General features: G+C 38.3%; 1 protein-coding gene across 12 annotated transcripts in view; it reads left to right on the forward strand.

Moving 5' to 3' along the window:
- Positions 1-8369, forward strand: part of GUCY1A1 (guanylate cyclase 1 soluble subunit alpha 1) — a 72948-nt gene extending 64579 nt beyond the window's left edge. For 11 of the 12 annotated variants that reach the window (XM_010358031.2, XM_030916767.1, XM_010358032.2 and 8 more), the window contains one exon: positions 1304-8369. In XM_010358031.2, coding sequence (XP_010356333.2) covers positions 1304-1505 — 202 coding nt within the window. In that variant the 3' untranslated portion in view covers positions 1506-8369. The remainder of the gene's footprint in view (positions 1-1303) is intronic. The other variant, XM_030916745.1, reaches the window with a different exon arrangement.
- The last annotated feature ends 16104 nt before the right edge of the window (positions 8370-24473 follow it).

The following is a 24473-nucleotide window of genomic DNA, read 5'->3' on the forward strand; positions in this document are numbered from 1 at the left end:
CCTGATATTGTCAGACTTACTGTTACCAATATGATAGGTGTGGCATGATTTCTAATTGATGCTTAGTCAGTTTTTAAAAATTAATTTATTTAATTTTCACAACTGTGCTAAGGAATATGTACTATTATTATCCCCATTTTAAAGCCTGGACAATGGACATCTTTGCTGCTAGAGCTATCAGACTTTGAAGCTTATACTTTTAATACTGCGTAATTCTGTAACTTTTCATTATATATTTTCAGATAATAGTCACTCAAAAATATTTATACATTCATGACTAAGACATCATTTTCATTAGTTTTATTGTTTAGCAGATTACATATTTATTGATGTACTGATGAAAATTAAACTGTCTTTCTTGAGACAGATTTCTATTCAGTTGGTTTCTTCAGTACATAGATGTTGTCACAGTGCCAAAATCTAATTCAGCATCATCATTCTATTTAATTTAGACATGGCATTACCGACTGGTGAGTAGAAGACCATGGTCTGTTTGGGTAAATATAATAAATGCTTTTCTGTAGAAGTTGGTTGAGAGCCCACAACTATGCAACATTTTTTCATCCATGCTCTGAATATTAGGTTAGAGAGAAGTCTTACTAAGTTCTCATTTGACGGAAAGCTAGGGAAGCAAATGGGACGAGGTACCAATAGCTTAATCAGTAAGATTAGAATTTAAAATGGGTTTAGCATAATGAACAAGTAGTAAAGTAGCAAACAATATAATTTGGTAAACAGACGAATTTCAGGAGAAAAAATATTGCTAAAAATCATTAGTAAGTAGAGTGGCGATATGTACAATTAAATCTCACTTGAGTCCTGCTAATCTACAATTCATAAAAATTCTATTGAAAGATTCAAAAGTTGCTGTCACATCGTTTTTGTCATTGTAATTTCGATTCACAATTTCTTGCCCATGATTACTTTCTTTGCCCGTGATTACGGTAATATTTACAAAATTAATGAATTAATAAATGGACATCTTACGTCTTTCAACTCAGGAAATCTTAATACTGTCATGGGTATGTGTGGATACTTTGCTATTATTAAATCTTTGGATTATTTTTTCACTACTGCAAATTGCACTGTTGTGTGGATATTATTTTTGCAAAAATGTTTTATAATTTTTTCCAATGTAAGTGAAATACATTAGTTGACACAATTTTCTTATTGTGAAGTGATTCTTCACTGTCCTTCTGTATATTCTCAGTAACATTCAGTTAGTTATATTGCCTTCTTTTTAAGAGCGGATAAACATTTATGTCAGTATTATGTTTTAATATTTTTATTTTAATATTTTCAGATTACTCAAAGACTGTCCTGGTTTCGTGTTTACCCCTCGATCAAGGGAAGAACTTCCACCTAACTTCCCTAGTGAAATCCCTGGAATCTGCCATTTTCTGGATGCTTACCAACAAGGAACAAACTCAAAACCATGCTTCCAAAAGAAAGATGTGGAAGATAGCAATGCCAATTTTTTAGGCAAAGCATCAGGAATAGATTAGCAACCTATATACCTATTTATAAGTCTTTGGGGTTTGACTTATTGAAGATGTGTAGAGCCTCTGAAAGCACTTTAGGTTTGTAGATGGCTAATGAGCAGTATTAAAATTTCAGGAGCCAAGTCACAGTCTACTCTTTCTCCCATTTAACATGACAAAATGTACTCACTTCAGTACTTCAGTTCTTCTGGAGAAAACACACACACACACACACACACACACACACACACACACACACACACAGTTAAAAAGTTACTTTTGGGGGAGTATTTCTGTTATATAACCATCACTTACTACCTGTACTCAAAATTCAGCACCTTGTACATATATCAGATAATTGTAGTCAACTGTACAAACTGGCAGAATCACCTGCAATCTCATATCCTGGTGGAATACCATGGTTATGAAAGTGTGTTTGTGATAGTGTTGTCTTAAAAAAGGTTTCTAAATAGAAATTACATTCTTTGACACCCTCAGTTCTTTGAAACTTTCAACTCTGCATTGTATTGCATTTTCTCATTTAACTGGTAGTATATGTTTGAATATAGGCTGACATTTTTTTCTCTATTGCACTTTCCCCTTTTTTTCTTTTTAGAAAATAAGCAATTAGGGATTAGATGCAATACAATTATAAAATAGTTCTGTAAATATCAAATATTATTTTTAGTTCTTGAAGTTAAAAATACTCTCCATAGTAATGTGTGTTATAACAATAAATATTTCTTTTGTTTGACATGTTTAAAAATTCTACAATGGCAAAAGCTATTTTAATCCATATTAGCAATTTAATTCCTATTAATTCATTTTACTATCATAATAGCAAAGTATTCCAAATAAAATAGGTTTCTATCTTCTATTAAAATGCAGTAATACTATTCAAATCTAATTGAGCTGGAAGCAACATGGGAGTAAAGTAATCATACAGAGGACTCACCATAAAGGACATTGGTAAAACATTTACATATGTACACACACATGCAGGCACACTTGGGACAATATGAACCTACTTCAGCAGACATCTTCTATTGCCATGCTGAGACATTTAAAGTTTTAAGAAGAAAATCTAAGTACAGAAGTAGAAAATAAGACTTGTTCTTTCGGTGGATATCTCATTTTTCTTGAGTATTTGTGCTGAACATTTTGGTGCACGTCTATGAACTAAGAATCAAGTTTTTGTCTCACTAAATATACATATATGAAGTGTTTTTATTCTACTTGAAATATCCTGATTTAAAAAAAAAAAAGATTGTTAGTATTGATGAAGCAAATGAGGCAGTGACTACATTATGGAAATGTCTAAGTATTTTTTCCGGAGCTTCAACTTTTTTCTTTTTTTTTTTTTACATAAACCTTGAAGCAGTTAGGAACTTTTATTTTTAATTAGGTCAGTTGAAGTTCTCTGGTGAACTAAAAAAATCTACATTTTGGCTGGGGATAAGGATTTGATTTTAAAAAGAGCTCGAATTTAAAGCAAGAAAAAATGAACATTGTAGTTTTAAAATCAATATTAGCAGAGCCGTAGATAGGCAGAACTCTTATTTGGGGTTCTGAGAAATAACTCAGTTTAAAAGTTCTTTAACTGCCTCCATTAGTACCAGGCTAGCCCATGGTGACATCAGGAATATTCATTACTGATTGGCCTCTAGTATTCCAAGGGTACTACTATAGATATTACAATGATGCTGTTTACTAAGTGATAACCCAATGTCTTACAGGACTGACTTTGACTCAATAAACACTCACCCTATTATTGGAAGGTACCATAGGCCTTGAAGAAGTATAGTTACATCCTCACAAATACATGAAGCTAAGTCACTACTTACAAGGAAAACAAAAATGTAAATACATGTTTCTTTCTGGAACAGAACTCTTACTATGGGGAAATAATAGAAATAAAGAAAATATAAAAGCATGAAATGGAATGTAGTCTTGATCAAACATTTCAGCAGACCTCAGTTTGCACTCAAAAAGTTTATAATTCAATCAGAATTTAAAAAGTATTTTGTGTGTTTGTGATGTATTAGCGTATACACAAAACAAATGAGGGGAATGTATATACTCTTGGTGAAAAGTTGTATGGGAGTTTCTTGTACTATTCCTGCAACTTTTCTATGAATTTAGCATTTTATCTACATAAAAAATTCCCAAAAAATATATTTTCACAGAGAAGTTAAATCATCTGTGATAGGTTCACCACACCAGCCTACAAAGACCCATTAAACACAGAATAATTTGTGGATCTTAAAGAGGATGAACATACATTTCCATGACAGAGTCCATACGAAATTCACAATTCAGATGCTAAAAAATTTAAGGAATTTCTTTTTTTCCTCTGTCTTATCTGCTTTGAAGCATAGAGATTAGGGAGAAACTTTTCAGATCCAGACCACTGATGGTAGCCAGAGTAGAGACCCTGGAGAATAGATTCTTAAAATAAATAAGGGGCCCAAGTCAGAGCTTTGATGTATTGGGGATAGAAAAGTAGTGGACAAACAGCCTGTAATCAGGTTGGGGACTACTGATACTGAATTATGTTGCCATTTAATTATCCTAAAAAATAAGACTGGGTCTCAAGACTGCTTCCGTAACAGTTTCTCCTGAAAATCCAGGGGCTGAAAATCCTTCTGTTCTGGTTATATAGTTTCCATTCATGGCTTCTTGTCCTGTTATTTTTTGTGTTAAGTACACTATATAAATTAGCTCCTTACACATTTTTCTCAGGCAAGCATGGAGGTATACTCAAGTTTCCTAAAGATGCTTTGCATCAAGAAGCAAAGGGAAATACAGAATTAAAATGTTTCTTCCCATTTTGCTTTGTCTTTCTATATCTATCTAGACTTTGTAAGAAAATGCAAAGTGTATTTTTAAGAAAACACAAATAAGAATAGATTCATTTACTCATTTTTGTTTATTCATTCATCAAGAATTTATTGAATGCCTACTATGTGCCAGGAATATTACTATATTTTTGAAATTTAAAGATAAAGTATGGCCCAATCTATCAAGAACGGAAAGTGAGAGAAAAAGGTAAGACATAATTACAACATTCTGTGGGAGCACAAAGTAGGGGACTCAGTTCTTAGAAAAGTCCTTTGGTCTTAGAGTTCATCAAGCAGAGAACGGGAAGGACATCATCCAGGAAAATAAATTAGCAGACACAAAGAGATGGAGTATTGGGGGTGCATAGTACATTCTGGAGAGCCAGTTGCCTGGGATGAGTTGGGAGGGAGGAGAATAAGGACAAAAGACCATCTGGGCAAAAATCACCAAGGGGTATGTGTGTCATGTAAAGGTGTGCCATGATAGTTATTAATATTGCTATTATAATATTAATATATAGTAATTAATAACTACATATGACACAGCTTTACATGACCTTAGTTATCAACATTATCATAATAGTAATATGAATGTCTATAATAACAGTTATTATTATTCACTTGAGGCACTTGTTCAAAATAGATCTTACAAAAGAAAAAATAAAAGAAACAGCAACACGAGTAAAATTAGATCCATTGGCTTCTGTCTCCCTCTCCAACAGTTTTAAAGCTACTAGATAAGAGAGACATCAAGTCTTAAAGGAAGAGAATGGTATGATCAGATGTGTGTTTTCCAAAGACTATCAGAAACAGCATAGATAAGGATAGATAGGGTGGATATTTACTTGCACAGGTGACTGAATGAACATCTGTTTTTACCTCAAGGGAAAATGATTCATTTTATATCCTGGATATTTTACCATAAGTATAAGCATAAAGCTGGGATGTCTGGCATTGGAATTTTATATCACTCTCAAGGCTGTTAGTCTTTCAGATCCTTTGGTAGGGAGGAAAGAAGAGTTGCTTCAGCATTTTAACCTTTCTTCCAAATTTCTTCCCTGATATTTCCAGCCACACCAAGGCAAAGACTTCCCAGCCCTGTCCCAGGTTAGGTTAAAAGAAGGCATAGGATGGAAAAGGGTGGTCTGTGGTAGACCCAGCAAATCATAGAGATGAATAAACAAGAGTGTCTGGTCTAAGTAGTGCCTGAGGAATAGACATCAGTCCTCTGAGATTACCAGCTGGAAAACTGCCCAGATGGAGCTTTAATGCAAAACTCCAGTGAAGTCTAGTGCTATATAATGCTTTAAATCCACCATCAAGCCCTTGCTGATGCAAATGTTAGTAGCCCAAAACAGAATGAGTTAATGAATTACTGCAGTGGTTTTAGGTGCATGGGTTACACCCACATAAATCATTTTAATAAGTAAAATTGAATCCTTGATACATATTTGTTGAGGAGCTTGTTAGCTCACTACTTTTCACTGAACACTAAAACATGGATCATTTATTTCACCTCATTTTGCACTTCGATGCAATTTCACTCTTTAGGTGGTTGTACTTGAACAGTTAAATTAAGGCTGACTTTAAGGGTGAAGGGATGGAGAACACAGCATATGTGAGAAGCGGGAGGGCAAGATGCCTTGCAATTCCTGTGAGGAGGGACTTAACCATCTCCTCCAAAACAGAAATTCAGTGCTACTGAGACGGTAGCAAAGTGCAGCTCTCTTGTTAAAACACTGGCTAAAAGCAGGGACTGCTTAACTTACTAAGCAGAGAAAACCAAAATGTCATTTTCAACCAAAATTTAGTGTTAGAGTTTATGGTCTTTGTTATGATACTTTTCAAGACCTGGGAAATATTTGTATCCGTTAGTGAAAAGGGGAGGAATCAATTACTGAAAACCATAAGCTTACAGCAATGGAGACAATTAGTCCTTTGTCATCTTTGTTGAGTTGTTTTCTTCTGTTCTTAGCACGTCAGCTACTAGATCTTGGGTGAACTGTTGCTCCTCTTTAAATGATTCTTTTATTATATTGTTGATGTGCACTCATTCAGCATTCTCATTTTAAGTTGCAGTAATCACTGTACATTTTATTGCCATCTATATTTCCCTCAAAACAGCTTTGCTGGTAACAGCCACACCTGCATCTGTTTTGACTAGCCCGCAGAGCCCACACATTTTTCAACCAAAACTATCCCATTACCTTCTTATCTATATCCATTTGTTTTCATATATAGTGCCTGCCAAGATAGTAGCAAGAGCTTTATCAATGTATAGATTTCAATCAGAAAAACCTAAGCAAAAGGGAAAAAAAAAAGTGATATTCTAAAAGCCACACTTCTTTTATCACCAGTGCAGTTTTTTCCATCATCATAAACTTAGTTTTATGAAAATGTTAATATCTTGGATTTAAACATTGGAGTAGACATCAGGACAAAATTTAAATGGCATATCCAGGACTTAATCTCAGATGTTCTGGTAGAAGATATTTAGATAAGGTTGTGGCTGCCTGTCAAGTTTTTTAAATTTTTTAATTACATATTATCAGAAAATCAAATCGCAGATGAGTCTTCCAGATTGTGAGGAAAATTACTTGGCCAAAAATGACTTTGCATAATGCCCAAATCTTAAAGTATCTGCTCAGATGTTTGTTCCATCTGAAATCCTGCCAAATCCATCTGTACTGAGGAAAGAACTATGAGTTAGTTTCAGAGAAAGTGAAAACAAAACAAAGCAAAACAAAAAGGCTGTTACAGAAGTTGGACAGTCCAATGTGTTAAGTATGATACACCTGGAACAATAGCAGCAAAACTGAAGCTCTTTGGAAATTATGGCAACAGTGATCTAGGTATTTTGGGCCTTTAGAAATAGTGATTCCCAGTGATACAGGGATGTGCAGCATTGAGACACTGCTTAATCACAATGAGCTGCCATCTTCCCTGAATAAATTGTATCTTATAACATTGAAGTGAATGAAAATGTATTAGTATTTGAGAATTTACTATTCCTTCACCTCCTTGCACATGTAAATTAAAGATGTTTTGGAAAATATGAGAACTTGATATTCACTTCCCTAGAACACTATTCTCCAACCTTTTAGATTCCTGTGATCTATTGATAAAATATTGTAGCACAACAATTCTGTAGACTGATACATGCTACTCTCAATCCATATAGTACATATTAGTACAGCTTTTCTTTTCTAAATGAGCATAAATATAAATAGAAATTCTCATATTTTCTTCACCTAACTCAGTGAATCATCTTTATATTTTACTTGGGAAACTGCTACAGTTGGTCAGTGGGTCTTTACTTTTGTCACTTTGAGAACTGGATAAAAGACATAGACTATCACCCCTCCAAAAATGTGCATATGGCCCCATACAAGACACATATACTGCCAGAGCTTGGAGAACTCCCTAGAATCTACTCTTAGACCACCCTAGTGAAGTACCATAGACCATATTGTCTAGATGGGACAAAATAATGAATTTGGACTAAGAACTTACTGTTTAGAGAGAGAAAATAGTAAATAATGTTCAAAATGAGAAGACAATAAATAACTGACAAGTCTGTGACTTTTGGTTTAGATGAGACCACTTTTGATTTTTGAGGAATAAAAGAAGTTAGTTTTTTGGTCCTGATACATAAAATAATTCATGGGGTTTCACATACAGACAAGTAGTTTTCTTTTCAGCAAATATTTAACATATCTCTCAACATACTTTCACCAGTTTTTGGTAAATACACATTGCTGTAGGTATACCAAGTTTTTGTTATGTTAAGTAACTAATTTCATGTTTTCTGTATATATAAGTATAGCTATTGGACCCTGCATTGAAAACCTTCTTAGTACTAACAACATTCCTTTTATTATTACCTTCATAGTTGCTTTATATGACATATTTATTTTGAGTTCTACTTCTGGCAGAGTTGCAAAGTCTATGAGAATGTTACTTCCTGTCTCAGAAGCTTGTTAGATATTGCTGCCACCTAAATATTGTAACAAAAGTGTTTAAATAAAAATCTTCTTAAAATTTAAAATGAGTTATGTTTAAAAAGAAAAATGAACTTTGTATCAAAAAAAAAAAAACACCATTGTCTCAAGTTATACAAATATATTTGCTTTGATGTAGGTCTTGCTACTGAAGAGAGAGAGAAAACTTCCAACATAACAGTGTGGAAAACCAGATTAACAACTATTATATCAGGCATTTGCTCTGTACAGATCAATGTATTTAAATCCCTTTTCAAAAAGTTATTGTTAAATAGTGTACTAACATAATCAAAATGCATTTATTTCTAAAGCTCCTATTTCCAACAAAACTCATATCATACATAAAATCACAACTGTTTTAAAACCTAAATTTAAAAATAAAGATTGTTTTCTATTTATAAAAAACAAAATTTAAAAATCTCGGTTTTTCAAATCATATATAAAGTTAAAACTTTTTTAAAAAACACCAACTTTAGAAATAAAACTGTGCTTGGCTTATCCAAGTGTAGTGGTTTGTAGCAGAAACTGGGGGATAAATTTGTTTCCATTGCACCCTGCTGGGAGACAGTTTTCTATGTCTCTTGACTTTTATAGAGGGCGGGGTTACCTACTACCTTTGTTTTATATTATCTTCTCAAAGATGTTTGTATAGCAAGCAGCCTTAGAAGACAGAGATAATGTCTCTCCCAAGACCAAAGAGCCGGCAGGCTTACTGCCCATTATAAAAGATTTGTGTTCCTAAACTCAGGATTTATCTTCTGCCGTGCAACTCACTGTGTGCAAGTGTAGTTTATTTATTTTGACGTTGCTGTGTGTGACCCAGTGAACCAGTGCAAGATAATGCTGATACCCTTGGTCAGGTGCTATAGTTGTGTGAGTCTGTGAAGTTCTCTTTCTCTGACCCAGGAGTCTCACGTCTTCTGCCAGCATCCACGAAATTGTGGCAGCCTCGCTGGTTAACTTGCAGGTAGAGTAAAATCTCAGGCCCTTCACAATTATTCACAGTTTGGAAATGAGGATGGGATGCTGACAGAAACTTGGCTTCCTGGAAGAAAAAGAGTAAGGGTATTGTGAGCTGATTAATGGGATTGGAGTGAAAAGTTCATGGGAATCGATGGCAAATACGGTAACCAAATTACAAATCAGCAGAGTGAGAAATGGTCCCCAATTTTATCACCTGCTATTGAGAGTGAATTCAGAAAATATTGCATGTCAAGCATCAGAAAGTAGGTTCAAAAGCAGTGGCCTAAACAGTGGCTTGGTTGTTGTTAACTCTCCACTGGGCTGTCAGCCTCAGGTCTACTCCTCAAGCCTCAAGTCAACAAGATAAATTGGCGAGGTTAGACCTGTAGCCCTGGAAAACTCTCATAGGTCTTAACATATAACCATCCTGGGTTACGTCAGGTCTCTGAGCCCAAGCCAAGCCATTGCATCCCCTGTGACTTGCACGTATATACCCAGATGGCCTGAAGTAACTGAAGAATCACAAAAGAAGTGAAAATGCCCTGCCCTGCCTTAACTGATGACATTCCACCAAAAAAGATGTGAAAATTGCCGGTCCTTGCCTTAAGTGATGACATTTCACCACAAAAGAAGTGAAAATGGCCAGTCCTTGCCTTAAGTGATGATACTACCTTGTGAAAGTCCTTTTCCTGGCTCATCCTGGCTCAAAAACTCCCCCACTGAGCACCTTCTGACCCCCACTCCTGCCCGTCAGAGAACAAACCCCCTTTGACCATAATTTTCCTTTACCTACCCAAATCCTATAAAACGGCCCCACCCTTATCTCCCTTTGCTGACTCTCTTTTCTGACTCAGCCCGCCTGCACCCAGGTGATTAAAAAGCTTTATTGCTCACACAAAGCCTGTTTGGTGTTCTCTTCACACGGACGCGTATGACAAGTTAGAGGAAGGTTCTGACCTTCTTCAGACAAGAGTTACAGATATATTCATTTTATAAACAAAAATTAGCCAAGTAATTATTTCCAATAGACAAATAAAAATTGTACATATTTTTGATATACAACATGATCTGTTGATACATGTATACATTGTGGAAACCTAAGTCAAGCTAATTTACATCTCCATTACCTCACACACTTTTTTTTTTTTTGGAGAAAACATTTAAAATCTGCTCTTGTAGCAATTTTCCAATATGCAGTACATTTTTATTAACTATAGTCACCATATTGCACAAAAGGTCTCCCAAATTTATTTCTCCTAAGTGAAATTTTGTATCCTTCGAGCAACACTTTTACACATTTACACTGACCACAAAGTAGAAAACATATGGCCCCTATGAGCAGAAACCAAGTAAGTTATTAGAACTTGGCTAGTTCATTTGAGAGATGAGGGCAGTAGCTGCATAATGCTTGTTGACGAAGAATGGCAACAGCTGGGAAGTCTTAAGGCTGAGTCCTTCCTGCAGTCTTTCATGCCAACCTTGAATTCTTTCAGAGATGACAGTCAAAAGTCTCAGAGTGTTTTTCAGCAGGTCCTGGCTCCAGTGGGAGCTTCGTTCCTTTTGGAGAGATTTCGCTGGAGCTAACAAACTTCCACAGGAAAGCATACATAAGGCATTGTTATGTGTTAAACTGTGCCCCCACAGAAGTGATAGCCTCAAGTACCCTAGAGTGTGTCTTTATTTGGAATAGGGTCATGGCAAATATGATGAGGTAAGTTAAGACGAGGTCAAACTAGAGCAGGGTGGGCCACTAATGCAATATGCCTGGTATTCTTATACAAAGGAGAAATGTGAACGTAGAGATGCACAGGAAATCATGTGAAGATGAAGGCAGAGAGTCAGTGTTACATGGATATACCAAGAAACACTAAAGATGTTCAGCAAACCTTTAGATGCTAAGTGGGAGGCATGGAACACGTTCTTTCTCAACAGCTCCCAGAAGCAACCAGTGATGCGGACACCTTGATCTTGGACTTCCAACCTCCAGAACTAAGAAGCAATAATTTCTGTTGTTTAAGTCACCCAGGCATTATGGTTCTTTATCAAGGAAACCCTAAGAAACCAATACGGGTATTGACTAATCTTTGGGCTTTTAATGCCCCTGAATTGGGTTTGCAATGCTGATGAAAGTGACTCACTGGAGAATGAGAGATGGACATTGTAGATAAATTGTTGAGGTCAGATCTGTAGCCTTGGAAAACTCCTATAGCACTTGCATTTAAATTGGGCAAGAACTTAAGTATATTTGCTTGATAATGGGACACCAAATGTCTCAGATTAAGGTGCATCCCTTTTTAAAAATTTTCCCTGTGCCAGTCAATCCCATGACAGGTGATGGTACAAATCCACGCCCACACTCGGAATACAATGCTGCTATGGCTGCTTGGTCAAGTGACCCCCAAAGCTGAAACAGGTAGTGTCAGTTATGAGGACTCTGCCACCTATTAGGGTGTTGGGCAGGTCAAATACACTGCAAGTTCGTTTGGTTGAGCTGCCTCTGTGTGCTCATAACTAAAAGTAAGTGCTCCTCCCTTACTGGTGGAAAGCTACAAGCTACTCTCTATATCTTACACCTAACCCATCCCTCTCTCTCTTCTCTGATCTTAGCTATTTAAGGAGATAAATGATTAGAGGTGAAGTCAAGCTCTCCCTGCCTACAAGTGGAATCAAAGGCCACAAGCAACTGCTCAAGTATAGCCGCGGGCAGAGACTTTGGGGAGGGGCGGGAAGCATAATTTCATGCCTCTGTTGTATACTGACATGCAGGGTCCTTGTCAGAATGGGACATGCAAACCTTCCATTAATAGAGTTTGGGCAGGAATTAGAGTAAGGAAAGGAGGCAAGTGTGACCTTGTGTTTGTGGTCTTTTTGGCCAATACAGTGTATTATTTTTTGTCATATCTATGTCTGAATATACATTAGAAATTGATGTGCTCATACTGCCTTGTCCGGGAAGTGGTGGAAAATCCTCCTGATTAGTAACAGCAGTAAGTAGATAACTGCAAGTACCGAAGGGGCCCCACAACCCTCATGGCCTCTCTGAGCCACAAGTCTCCATGTCTGATAGTCTTGGTGATTGGAGCCTCTTATGATAAAGGGGGCCAGCCTTTACCCAGAAGTCTTTGTTGACGTCTGGACCCATCACCTCCTTGACACAGCTGTTAAATCACTTTGATTTAAAGCCTTTTTGGCTTGCTACTATGCTCCTTCAAAACTAAATACCTGACCCATGAAAGTCTTGTGGCTCTCCAGCCTGATATTTTCATTTAGGGTGGTTGACTCAGACTCAATGATTAATAAGATGGAGAGGGCCTGACAATCCCTACTTGGTAAGTGGAAATGGTATATTCAAGAAAGCAGCTATCCCACTGCCAGCAGCACCTTGTCTTAACATAACAAGTAGCAGCTATCACTCTGGGGAAACCTTTATTTGTCACTTTGCCATTTACAGCAAAGCTGCTGGCTCAATGGGACCTTCAAGTCACAGACTTTTCCTGTGTGTCTGTGCCTCTTTCCCTGATGGTTCAGCTAACCTGAAACCCAATTGTGTCCTATTTTTACCTATTCTTAGTTTGTTGCTAATGTCCTAGCTGTTTGGTCTGCTATTTGCAATACTACATATTGGCAGATTGAAGGCACCCATTTTGGGGATCATGAACGCTGGAAACAAATTGCAATCGATTACGTCTGTATTATTCATGTAAATTAACAACGGCAAGGACCTGTTCTGTAAGGACACTGGCTGGATCATGCTGCCCAAGTGGTAGTACAGCTTGAACAGCAGCCTGGTCCTGTTTCAGTGTCTTTTCTTGTTCTAGGCCCCACTCAAAACTAGAAGCTTTTTGGGTTGCTGGATAAATGGGCTAGAGCAACATACCCAAATATGTTGTCTCCAGAATCCAAATAGACCCACTGGGCCTTGTGCCTCTTTCTTGGTTGTAGAAGGGGCCAAATGCAATAATTTATCCTTCACCTTGGAAGGAATATCTTGACATGCTGCACTCTACTGGACCCCTAGAAAGCTTACTGAGATAGAAGCCCTCTGAATTTTAGTCCAATTTATTTCCCACACACTGATACACAAATGTCTTACCAATAAGTTGAGAGTAGTTGCTACTTTTTGCTCATTATGTTCAATCAATACAGTGTTATCAATGTAATGGACCAGTGTGACATTTTGTGGAAGGGAAAGGTGAACAAGATTTCTGGAAACTAAATTATGACACACAGCTGGAGAGCTGATATACCCCTGAGGTAGGACAGTGAAAGTGTATTGCTGTCCTTGCCAGCTGAAAACAAACTGCTTCTGGTGGGCCTTATACGCAGGTATGGAGAAAAAGGCATTTGTCAGATTAATAGCTGCATATCAGTTACCAGGAGATGTGTTAATTTGCTCAGGCAATCAAACCACATTTGGTACAGCAGTGGAATTGAAGTAACCACTTAATTAAGCTTAAGATAATCCACCGTCATTCTCCAAGAGCCATCTGTCTTCTGCACAGGCCAAATAGGAGAGTTGAATGGGTATGTGGTGAGAATCACCATCCACTGTATCTTTCTTCTTTATATTGGCACTAATTTTTCTACTCCCTCCAGGTATGCGGTATTACTTTTGGTTTAGTATTTTTCTAGGTAGAGGAAGTTCCAATGGCCTTTCTCACCAGGTCCTCATTCCACAGGTCAGGGAACCAATGTGGAGCTTCTTCCAGCTGTTCGTTATGTATATGCCAATTATGCATTCTGGAACTGGGGAAATAACCACAGGATGGGTTCAGTGACCAAATGGACCCATTGTGATTTAAGCCTGAGCTAAAACTTCATTGAACACCCGACCTCCATTAGGACATACTCTAAATAAAGGACCACAGTGACCTTTCGAGGCTCTCAAATCAATATCAATAACTGCTTCCCCAAAAGGTCTGATTATTTCCTTTTCCCCATTGCACAATTACCCTGGTAAAAGGCTGGAGGTTCCTTTGGGGAAGAATGAGAGAAACATTAACAGTATGTGTTTTTGATGGTATACTGAGTGCATCCTCAAATGGGCCAGGTTTTCCCTTCATTCAAGGGGCTCTACCTTTGTAAACTGACTCAAATCTGGGAATTGGTTGAGGGCCATGATTCTCTGTTTTTAAGATTCAAGTTAAACTTTTGTTTGCTTAATCTGAAAATTTTTGCTTACATATGTCAGGTAAGAATTTAGTAGGATTCCTATCTATTTCATTTATAAGAACATCATGATTAACTAGCCAATGTTATATATATCTACAGGAGTCACACTATTCTGATGGATGCTTTGACTCTGCTCTCTATCAAGGTTACCACATCCACTTTGCTCTTGGTGGTTGAGTACTGCCACTTGGCCCCTGCCACCCCGGATTTTATTACCCTTATTGTCTGTAGGTTTCTTAATTCAGTGACTGCAGATTCCAAAGTAAGGTCTGGCCTACAGAAAAGAAATTATAGAGCCTTCAAGGATGCCAGTGCTCCTCTCACAAATTTCTTTCTCACAGTATTAGCAAAAGGTATGTCTTCTGGACACTGCCAGTGTGAGTGAGTAAGTCTTACATGACAAATTCATTCTAACATTTCAGTCTCCTAAGTTTTTGAATCCCTTCTTCTACATTAATCCAAGGAATGTCTGACATTTCCAGTTCACTCTCTGTGGGCCATCTTGTGGTCCATGATTCAGTCAACCAACCGAAGAAACTTTTAGAGCCCTTTCTAACTCTCTAAGCTGTGACACTAAATGCAGAATCTCTGCATAGTGAGCCCATGTCAATAAATTCAGCCTGACCCAACTGTATACTGCTTCCACCATCATTCCACATGCTTTGTATCCATTCTCACCATATTCCCTGGATTTTTGTTTGCGTAAATTAGAAAACAAAAGTGGTTCTTTTAGAGTGTGATGCACCTCCTCTGGGTCATACACTGTACCTCACTTTCAGGGGCCTACTAAAACTAGAGTATACTTATAGGTCTAAAAGGAAAGAAGGATGGTCAGGGTGGACCCTGAGAAGAAACAGCATTGTCTTGCATAGCAATGCCTTGGAGAAACTATTACCATTTTGTCAGGTAATGCAGGGTTAACCCCTCAGATGAGGATGGAAAGCCCAATACAACTGGGGGTGGGGATGCCACTGTCATGAAGGGTTGGGAGGCCCCTTTGCCAGGGGTTGGGGAATTAGTTCCACTGGGGCTGGGGAGGCCACTTTCAGTGGGGGTTGGGAGACTTCTTCCACTGGCAAAGAAGACTCATTAGAATTTAGGGACTCAATGTCTCCAGCTTCATCAGGATCTTTGCATATGTCTTTATCTTTAATTTAAAAACCCATTCTTTCTCATTGATGTCCTCACTTTAGCGTAGAAATCCTGCAAAGGTGGAAAGTCAACTTTGTTGTAATTTAGCCAGTTGCAGAATGAGGTTTTGTGTTTAATTTTTAGCAGTTTCAGTCCTGTGGCTGCAGGAGATAAGGGTCTTTTTCAGGGTACACATAGAAGCTCTTTGATTATTTATATGGCTGGGAATTTGAACTTTTGCACTCATTCTTTTCTTGTGCAACTTTTCCAATGACATTAGGACCAACCAGTCTATGTTGTTATATGCATTAGTTTTCCAGAAATGTTCAAAAATATCATATACAAAGTCTCCCAACTCCTTACTTATTATTAGTGGCTCACTGGAAGTATACAGTGCAGGTATTTTGCATATCCCTATTGCCAGATCATGCCAGTGATTATCCCTGCATTCTTTACTACTAGAAATAGAGTCCTTTGTATATTTAAATCTAATCAGATTAGAGAGCCAATTCCATAAACCTTGGAATGAATTCAGAAAACTCATCCTTAATATGTTCCTTTAGAGCCAGTCTCAGTACCAAAATCTGTATTAGAGTTCTCCAAAAATACATATTATTATGAGAAACTGGCTCAGGTAATTATGGAAGCTGAAAAGTTCCACAATCTGCTGTCTGTCAGCAAGCCAGAGACCCAAAATAGCTGGTGGTATAGTTCAATCAAAAACTGAGGAACTGAGAATGAGGGGAGTTTATCTAAATCCCAGTTCAAGGGCAGGAAACAATGAGATGAGATGGTGACATGGTTTGGCTCTGTGTCCCTGCCAAAATCTCACCTTGAATTTTAATAATTCCCACATTTCAAGGGTAGGATCAGGAGGAGATAATTGAATCATGGGGGCTGATTACCTCATGCTGTTCTCATGACACTGAGTCAGTTCTCATGAGACCTGATGGTTTTATAAGGGGCTCTTCCCTCTTTACTGGACATTCATTCTCTCTACTGCTGCCCTGTGAAGAGGTGCCTTCCGCCACAATTATTAAGTTTCCCAAGGCCTCCCCGGTCCTGTGGAACTGTGAGTCAATTAAACCTCTTTTCTTCATCAATTACCCAGTCTCAGGTATTTCTTCATAGCAATGTGAGAACAGACTAGTACAGATGGTCGAGCTCAGCAACGAGGGAGAGAAAAAAAAAAAGACTGAATTCTTCTTTCCTCTACCTTTTGTTCTATTCAGGCTTTCAAATGGATCAGGTGATGCCTACCAACACTGTGGAGGGCAATCACTCCACTGAGTCCATCAATTTGATACTAATCTCATTCAGAAACACCCTCATAAACACACCCAGAAATAATGTTTAATCTGGGCACCCTGATGCCAGTCGACACATAAAATTAACCACCATAGGAAAGACAAGAGATCTTCAAATGTCTTCAAGGAAATTCCAGGAGTAGATCATGATACCTGCATGAGACCATGAGATGTTTCCAAAAAGAAGCCATCCTTAATTTGTAGGGAAGCTTTCTTGAGGAATGACTAATTATTTATGCACACAATGCAAGCAGTTATCACTGTGATGGGAGTCACACAGTTAAAATTTTCCTTTTTAGCTGAAGGGATTAAATATACCACCTTGTCCGCCAAAGGCATTCAACTAATACACAGCTTGCTGGCCAGGGTCCTTATGAATGATAATAAAACCACCCTAGACTTTCCCCTTGCAGGCCAAGGTGGAGTCTGTGTAATTGCAAATACACCCTGCAGTATCTGGAATAATGCTTTTGGCTAAGGGGAAAGATCACTAGAGAAACTTGGGGAAAAACATACCTGTTTTTCTATGGTAGACTTGGTGGTTTAGGGATTCGTTCAGCTGGTTGAGTATAGGACTGGATAAGGTGGTGAGGCAGGGCATGAAAGGTCAATTTTGCAGATTGGCTTCATTCTACCGCTAGGAGTCCTGTTGATAGAAACTGCAGTTAAATGCTATATAAGCCAGATTGAACAAATTTAGGCCCAGCTCTATCAGATTAATCAGAGTGCTGATGGAATGAGGTATCCATGGGAAAATTCTCCAGAAGACAAGATGGTGTAGACACTAGGGGAGAATATTGTTGGGAGGTGGTCTCTCATATTTATGCATGTCTTATGAGCAGAAGTTCTGAGTGTCTTTGCTCTGCACTAGCTTTGTACAGCAAATTGTACAGCAAATTGTCTTGGAAGATAGAGATAGTATTTCTCTCTGGAGCAAGGGGCAGGCATGCTTACTGTTCAATATAAAAGATTCATGTTCCCTACGTTCAGGGTTCCTCTCTTGTAATGTAGCCTACTGCGTGGACAGGTGTTACCTGGACCTCTTTTCATCACCCTGTAGAACTGGAACTCAAGAAACTGGTTACTCTGGCTGTCACTATTGCTGTGAGTAATACATTCTTTACTCACTGATCCAGAAATCTTATGGGTTTTGCCAGCATTTACAAAATGCAGCAGGCTACCTTATTAACTTTCAAGTAGGATCAGGTTAGGGTATCATGCTCACATTTTTAAATCAAGTGATTTCACAAAGAAATCGAGACCACTCATTGTATTTGGCATCACTGGACCCACAACGTCTCACCAATGAATCATTGTCCCTGAGTGGGAGCTGCCTCATTTGGGTGGGGTAAATATTCACGATTTACTGCATTCCCCAATGCTCACTTTTACCTCAAACCAACCCAACCTGCCTTATCACTTTATATTACTTGCTGAACCCCATGGTTTTTTGCATGCCTAGCTAGTATAGCAAACCTGCCCTATGAAAATCAATGATAAAACTAAGTGTGAATGTTCACTGCATAAAGTCTTTCCTGTATAGAATCCAACCTTCTACAATACAGTTCTATTAAATTACTTGCCTTGGTTCATATAAATGTGATTTGATGCATGGTCATAAGAACTGTATGTGGCAGTCAGCAATATAGTTTCTATAAAGTGAGGTTCACTTTAATACGGTTCTCCCACAATGCTGATATGAGATAGCTGTATGTATTTTGTGGATGACACAGTAGCGGTGGGTTTGCATCTGAGCTGGCCCAGTGACACTGACATTAATAGCCATGGGTTGTGTCCCCAGAGGGTCTTTAAGTCAACAGTTTGGTAATTGTGACTCCTTCTGTGCCCTCTTTCTGATGACTTTGAGAGCAGGTAGAGTCTCATCTCACACCTTTGCCTCCTGTTCACAGAAAGAGTAACAGCCTTGAATGGAACCTGGTTTCTTCACACAAGGGCAAGGCACAGCCCCTCACCTGTTTGGATGGATAGAGTGTGGGATAAATAATTTACTCAGCTTCTTGCCCTAAGAAGGATGTTCACGGTACAGGGAGCAGAGTTTTCATCACAGTAAGCAATCTTCAGGCTGCAAGGTCCTCAGCTGGTACTGTGTCTTTGAAAGTAGCCTAATCTTGCAATAAACAAACCCAAAATTTGAGCGACTCACAGGAGCAGTTCCTTTCTCACATATTGTCTGAGGATGGGGGTGATGAGGGCTGAAGTTTCGTCAGCCACTCATGATCTGGACCAACAGATTGCTCTCATCTTCAATTTCACCTTGAGTATAGATATCTACTGGGCAGTTGGAGAAGGAATCTCAGGGAGTATGTGTGGCAAATTGTTAAATTCAGTCCTGGAGGAGACACATATCCCTTCTGTTCACATTCTGTTTCCTTGAACAAGTGACATGGCCAACCTCACTGCAAGAAAGGCTAAAAGAAGACTGGAATGATTTGCATTATCAGTACAATTCCTGCTACAAGTGATTTACTGAGGGCTAACTCAGTGTCAGGCAATGTTCTACACTTCATGGTATGCATTATTTGAGAGTTTCACGTAATAATGAGATTGAAAGTTTTTGTCTAGACCAGGCCCATCTTGAATCCTGGGAGCAATGTAATCCTGAGTATAAGTGACAACAGATGAAGAGTCAATGTGGCAAGCCATCTTATCCTGCATGAAGTGAGTCTGAGGTCCCCTCTTCCTGCTCTCAAATCAAGAAAACCCTGATAGTGCTCCACAGATTGTGCCCACCAATTACTGAGCCTGGTGAATCACAGCCAGAATCCTTTAGCTACAGGTAAAGATGAAATACACCTGAGTTGAGAGCAATACATGCCCTACCTATTATAAACCTGAGTGGCTTCAGATGGGAGAGGTAGGGCACCCCCCCCCCTGCCCCCCCCCTCTGAAAGGACATACCAAAATAAAGAGGACTTTTATCACCTGGCAAAGGCGGGGATGTGTCTCTTACTGACAGGTTAAAAAAAATGTGGATACAGAGCGCCACTTCTCTTTGGCTGCAGTGTGGGATGAGAAGAGACTTCAGAGTTCCCTCCTGTCTCCCATCTTTAGTTAAAGGGAGAAGAAACCGAGTTCTGGACTATCAGTTCTTACAGTCTGGTTGCCTCCCACACAGCCAATTCCATACCAAGGGTAGCTTCTTCCCAGGAGGAGTTTTGCACTAAGAGCAGGAGTTTGGCCATGCATTTGCTAAAAGAAGCTCATTACTGTCACAGCTGGAAATAATCTGTGGGTAATTTCCTTATATTTGATGCAACCTGCTTAGGAATCTCTTATAGTTTTTTACAGGGAGTTCCCTGCACATTGGGTGCCATTTACTTTTCAACTTTAAGATCAGGTGAGAGAAAATCAGAGTACTACGAATGAGACTTCACCTGGAAACCAGACAGTGGGCCTCTAAATGTGGCCCACCTGCTTGAGAGTCATTGGAGAGAGGGAGCGCTTGTTAAAATGCAGACTCCCAGAAACAACAACTTATTTACCAATTAAAACAGCAGGGTTGGGTTCCAGAGATCTGCATTTTAAAGAAATACCCCAAGAGATATTTATCAGCATTTTCAATTCCAGGAGCCTATTGCAGTCCTTCCCTAGGGGTTGGGGTAACTCTATTAGTATTTGCCCACCGGATGGCAAGCTCTACTAAGAGCTAACATTTCCATAACTCTGTGGATTGTTAGATAAGCATGTCAATCTATAGTTTCCCTACTTCCTGGACCATGGACATATTTAGGGAGACAAACACCAAGCTTCCTAGAACCCCTTCTATTTTGTTTGTTCCTGTCTTTCCTAGCCTCAATAGGTTACAGTGATGATATGCATGGTTCAGGACACCGAGGTAAGAACAGAAGAGATAGATATCCCCTAACATGCCAGACCATACACCGTAGGGTTATATCTGGGACCAAGGAGAAAGGATCTTTACTAAGAATCTGTGCCAGGAAATAGTAGCTAAGCCAGAAGATGAATACCAGAAGATGAATGATAGAATTGGGATCTAGAAAAGTCAATCAATTGGCTCATAGTGGTTTTACTGCATTTATACTCAAGTGTAAGTAGTATGTTCAGTATAATTTATGGTAAGTAACAGTATTGATTTTTATTCATGGGTTATAAATGAGGTGTGACTCATCTTCTCTGAATTGTTTTTCCCTGCCCCAGAGATGAACACTTCCATGTGCCCCTTCACTTCTCTTTCCCAGCCTTACAGCTTCACTGATGGCTCTTTCAATGCTCATTCTCACCTCTCAGGATGAACTGCTTCCATCTACACATGCTTGATGTTCAAATGACGAAAACATGGAAAGGTTAATTCATGTTGGGAAACAGATCAAGGACATTGATGGTAGTAGAAGGAGGTTCTCTAGCTGTGAGAACGAAGGTAGGAAAAAAACTTTAGACCCTATAATGTACCTACCAGCAAAAAAGCAAAGATACTTTTTTAACTCCCCAAATCAAAAACGATTAAATAATGCTATCTCCTTGTAAAAAGTCACCCCAAATCTTCATACTTATGTAACATATGAAGCACAACTAACCCAAATCAATGATGTTTTGCTTTCTCTTTTATGGAGGAAATGAGTAGAATTTATACATAGTTTATGTTTCTCTCACCATCTTTTCAGTTTTCCTTATGATATTGTGAGCTACCCAATATTTATATGTTTCTTTTCCTTAAGTTAGCTATAGTTGGTTTCTGTTGCTGGCGATGCACAACTTTGGTGGATGGAGAAACCAACAATTTCCCTAACAACTAATCCTCGGGAAACGTACCTTCTTTCAAAGAAAGCTGTGGCTTTCTGTGAGAGGGGAATCCTACCTTATATATAAACAGCACCAGTATTGCCATTTTCTCAGTGAAACACAGCAGGGCCAACAGGAGAAGATGAGACTGACACACACAGAACTAGGATATATGTAGAAGTAGAGTGGAGACTTTCTACTGTTATTGACATTTCTGAAAGCTTAATATAGAAAGGTAACTTCTAGGTCTGCTTTGTCAACTCAGACTGCTATAACAAAATACCATAGACTGGTTGGCTTAAACAACACAAATCAATTTCTTACACTTCTGGAAACTGAGAAGTCCAAGATCAAGATACAGGTAGATCTAGTTCTTGGTGAAGTCCCTCTTCCTGACTTGCAGACGGTTATCTTTTTGATGTATCCTCACATGGTAGAGAGGAAGCTCTGGTCTCTTTCTCTTCTTATAAGGATACTAATCCCATCTTGGAGGGCCCATCTCATGTCTTCATCTAAATAGAATTACCTCCTGAAGCCCTAAACATCATCACAGTGGAGGTTAGAGCTTCAACACATGAATTTTAGAAAGACACAAACATTCAGTTCATACCCAGGTCTCTGAGATATCTCAGAATTTGGGTCAGGAAAGATACTTGACATACTGTATTAGCATCCTACTGCTGCTGTGACAAATTGTTATAATCTTAGTGACTTAAAAAAAAAAAACAGAATTTTTTTAGCTTATAGATCTAGAGCTCGGAAGTCCAAATACCGAAGTGTCAGCAAGGTTGCTTTCCTTCTAGAAGTTCCAAGAGGTAATCTATTTCCTTTCCTTTTGCAGCATCCAGAGGTCCTCTGCCTTTCTTGGCTCATGGCCTCTTCCTGGCATCATTGTGACCTCAGCTTCCATCATCACACCTGCTTCTCTTACTTTGTCACTCCTGACTCTCCCTTATAAGAACTGTTGTGATTAAATTGGGCCCACTCAGAATCAGAATAATCTTTGTATATCAATGTCCTTGACTTAATCACATATGCAAAGTACCTTTGCTTTGTAAGGTGACATAGTCACAGGCTCTGAGTATTAGGATACGGGCATCTTGTCAGGGCAGGGATGTGGGGGTGGGAATTATTCTATCTACTACAGCATACCAAATGGTTACATGGGTAAGAAAATCCACATAAACCTCAGGACTCCCTAACTCAGTTTATTCTACCATTCCACTTTTTTTTTTTTTTTTTTTTAATGTGTAAAAACTTCTGGCTTCGCTAAAATCAGCTTTACCTAGGATCAGACTGAAGAAACCACAGATTTCCATTACAGGCCAAAAAAAGTAGGTCTAAATCACCTTAGAAATTATGAGCAACTTCTTTATTTGTCTCTTGGCAGGAATGAAAATGAAAGTAACAGATTGCAAAGAAGAAATAAGAGCAGTTCAATAAACAGAATGCACATTATTCTGGTAGACAGAATATAAAAACATACCTAAGGGCTGATTTTCATTCACTTCAGATAATAGAATAGAACACATCTGGGGCTGCTTTGTTCTGCTGACTTTGGTTCCTGTCTGTGGGACCGGAGTAATAAAAGAGGACGGGATCAGAAAACCATGGCTTAAATTCTCTATAATGACAGGATGGGATTTAAGCAAAGTTATTTTATCGCAAACACAGCATATGTGAAAATAGATTATTTACATTTTTATAAACAGGATGCTTAAATGAATGATAAAAGTCACATTTACATTTACGGTACGTATTCGTCCATTTTTACACTGCTGATAAAGACATACTCAAGACTGGGTAATTTATAAAGAGAGAGAAGGCTTAATGAACTCACAGTTCCACACGGCTGGGGGAGCCTCACAATCATGGCAAAAGGCAAAAGGCACATCTGACATGGCAGCAGACAAAAGACAAAGAAAGACAAAAGAAAGAATGAGAACCAAGCCAAAGGGGTTTCCCCTTATGAAACCATCAGCTCTTGTGAGAATTACTCACTACCATGAGATTAGTATGGGGGAAACTGATCCCGTGATTCAATTTTCTGCCACAAGGTCCCTCCCACAATACATGGGAATTACGGGAGCTACAATTCAAGATGAGATTTAGGTGGAGACACAGCCAAACCATATCACCATGTATCAATCACTGTAATATGTCCTTTATAGATATCATCACATTTAATCTCGGTAATTGCTTTATTTTCAGGAGAGAAAACTAACGTTTAGAGAGGTTCAGCAATTTGTCCACAACAAGGCCAAAGGCTAGAATACCATTATGAATACCACTCATGCTCTTATCTCCTTTGTGGTATTTTCTCATATTAAGAATGTTTAAAATTCATATAATTCAAATAGAGAAACTTATAATAAAAATTAAATGTGCATTATATATTACTATATATAAAATGTTTTCATATGTGTTAATTCCTTTGATCTTTACCAAAAACCCTACAAAACCCCTAATAAGTTGCTATTTGTATTACCTCATTTTCACAGACAAGAAAAGTTAAGTTTAGGGAAATGATGTGAATTCTCCCAATTTACGTATCTATAATGTTGCAGATATTTCTCTTCTAATTTCTTTCCACTCTACTAGGTGTTATAACAAAAAACACCTGATTCTCCTGACATGTAAAGGAAAAATGATATCTTCAGGAAAGAGTTATGGGTTTGGGTTAGGTGATCTGCAATGGGTCAATGAGGCAAGTGAAGACCCTGATTAATGTGTGAGCCCCTCACTGCTCTGGGCTGCAGGTCCTCATGTGCAAAAACAGCAAAACACTATCTACCTGATAGAAAACCATAGGTGATA

Source organism: Rhinopithecus roxellana, chromosome 2 (genome assembly GCF_007565055.1).
Source record: "Rhinopithecus roxellana isolate Shanxi Qingling chromosome 2, ASM756505v1, whole genome shotgun sequence".
Classification (NCBI taxonomy): domain Eukaryota; kingdom Metazoa; phylum Chordata; class Mammalia; order Primates; family Cercopithecidae; genus Rhinopithecus; species Rhinopithecus roxellana.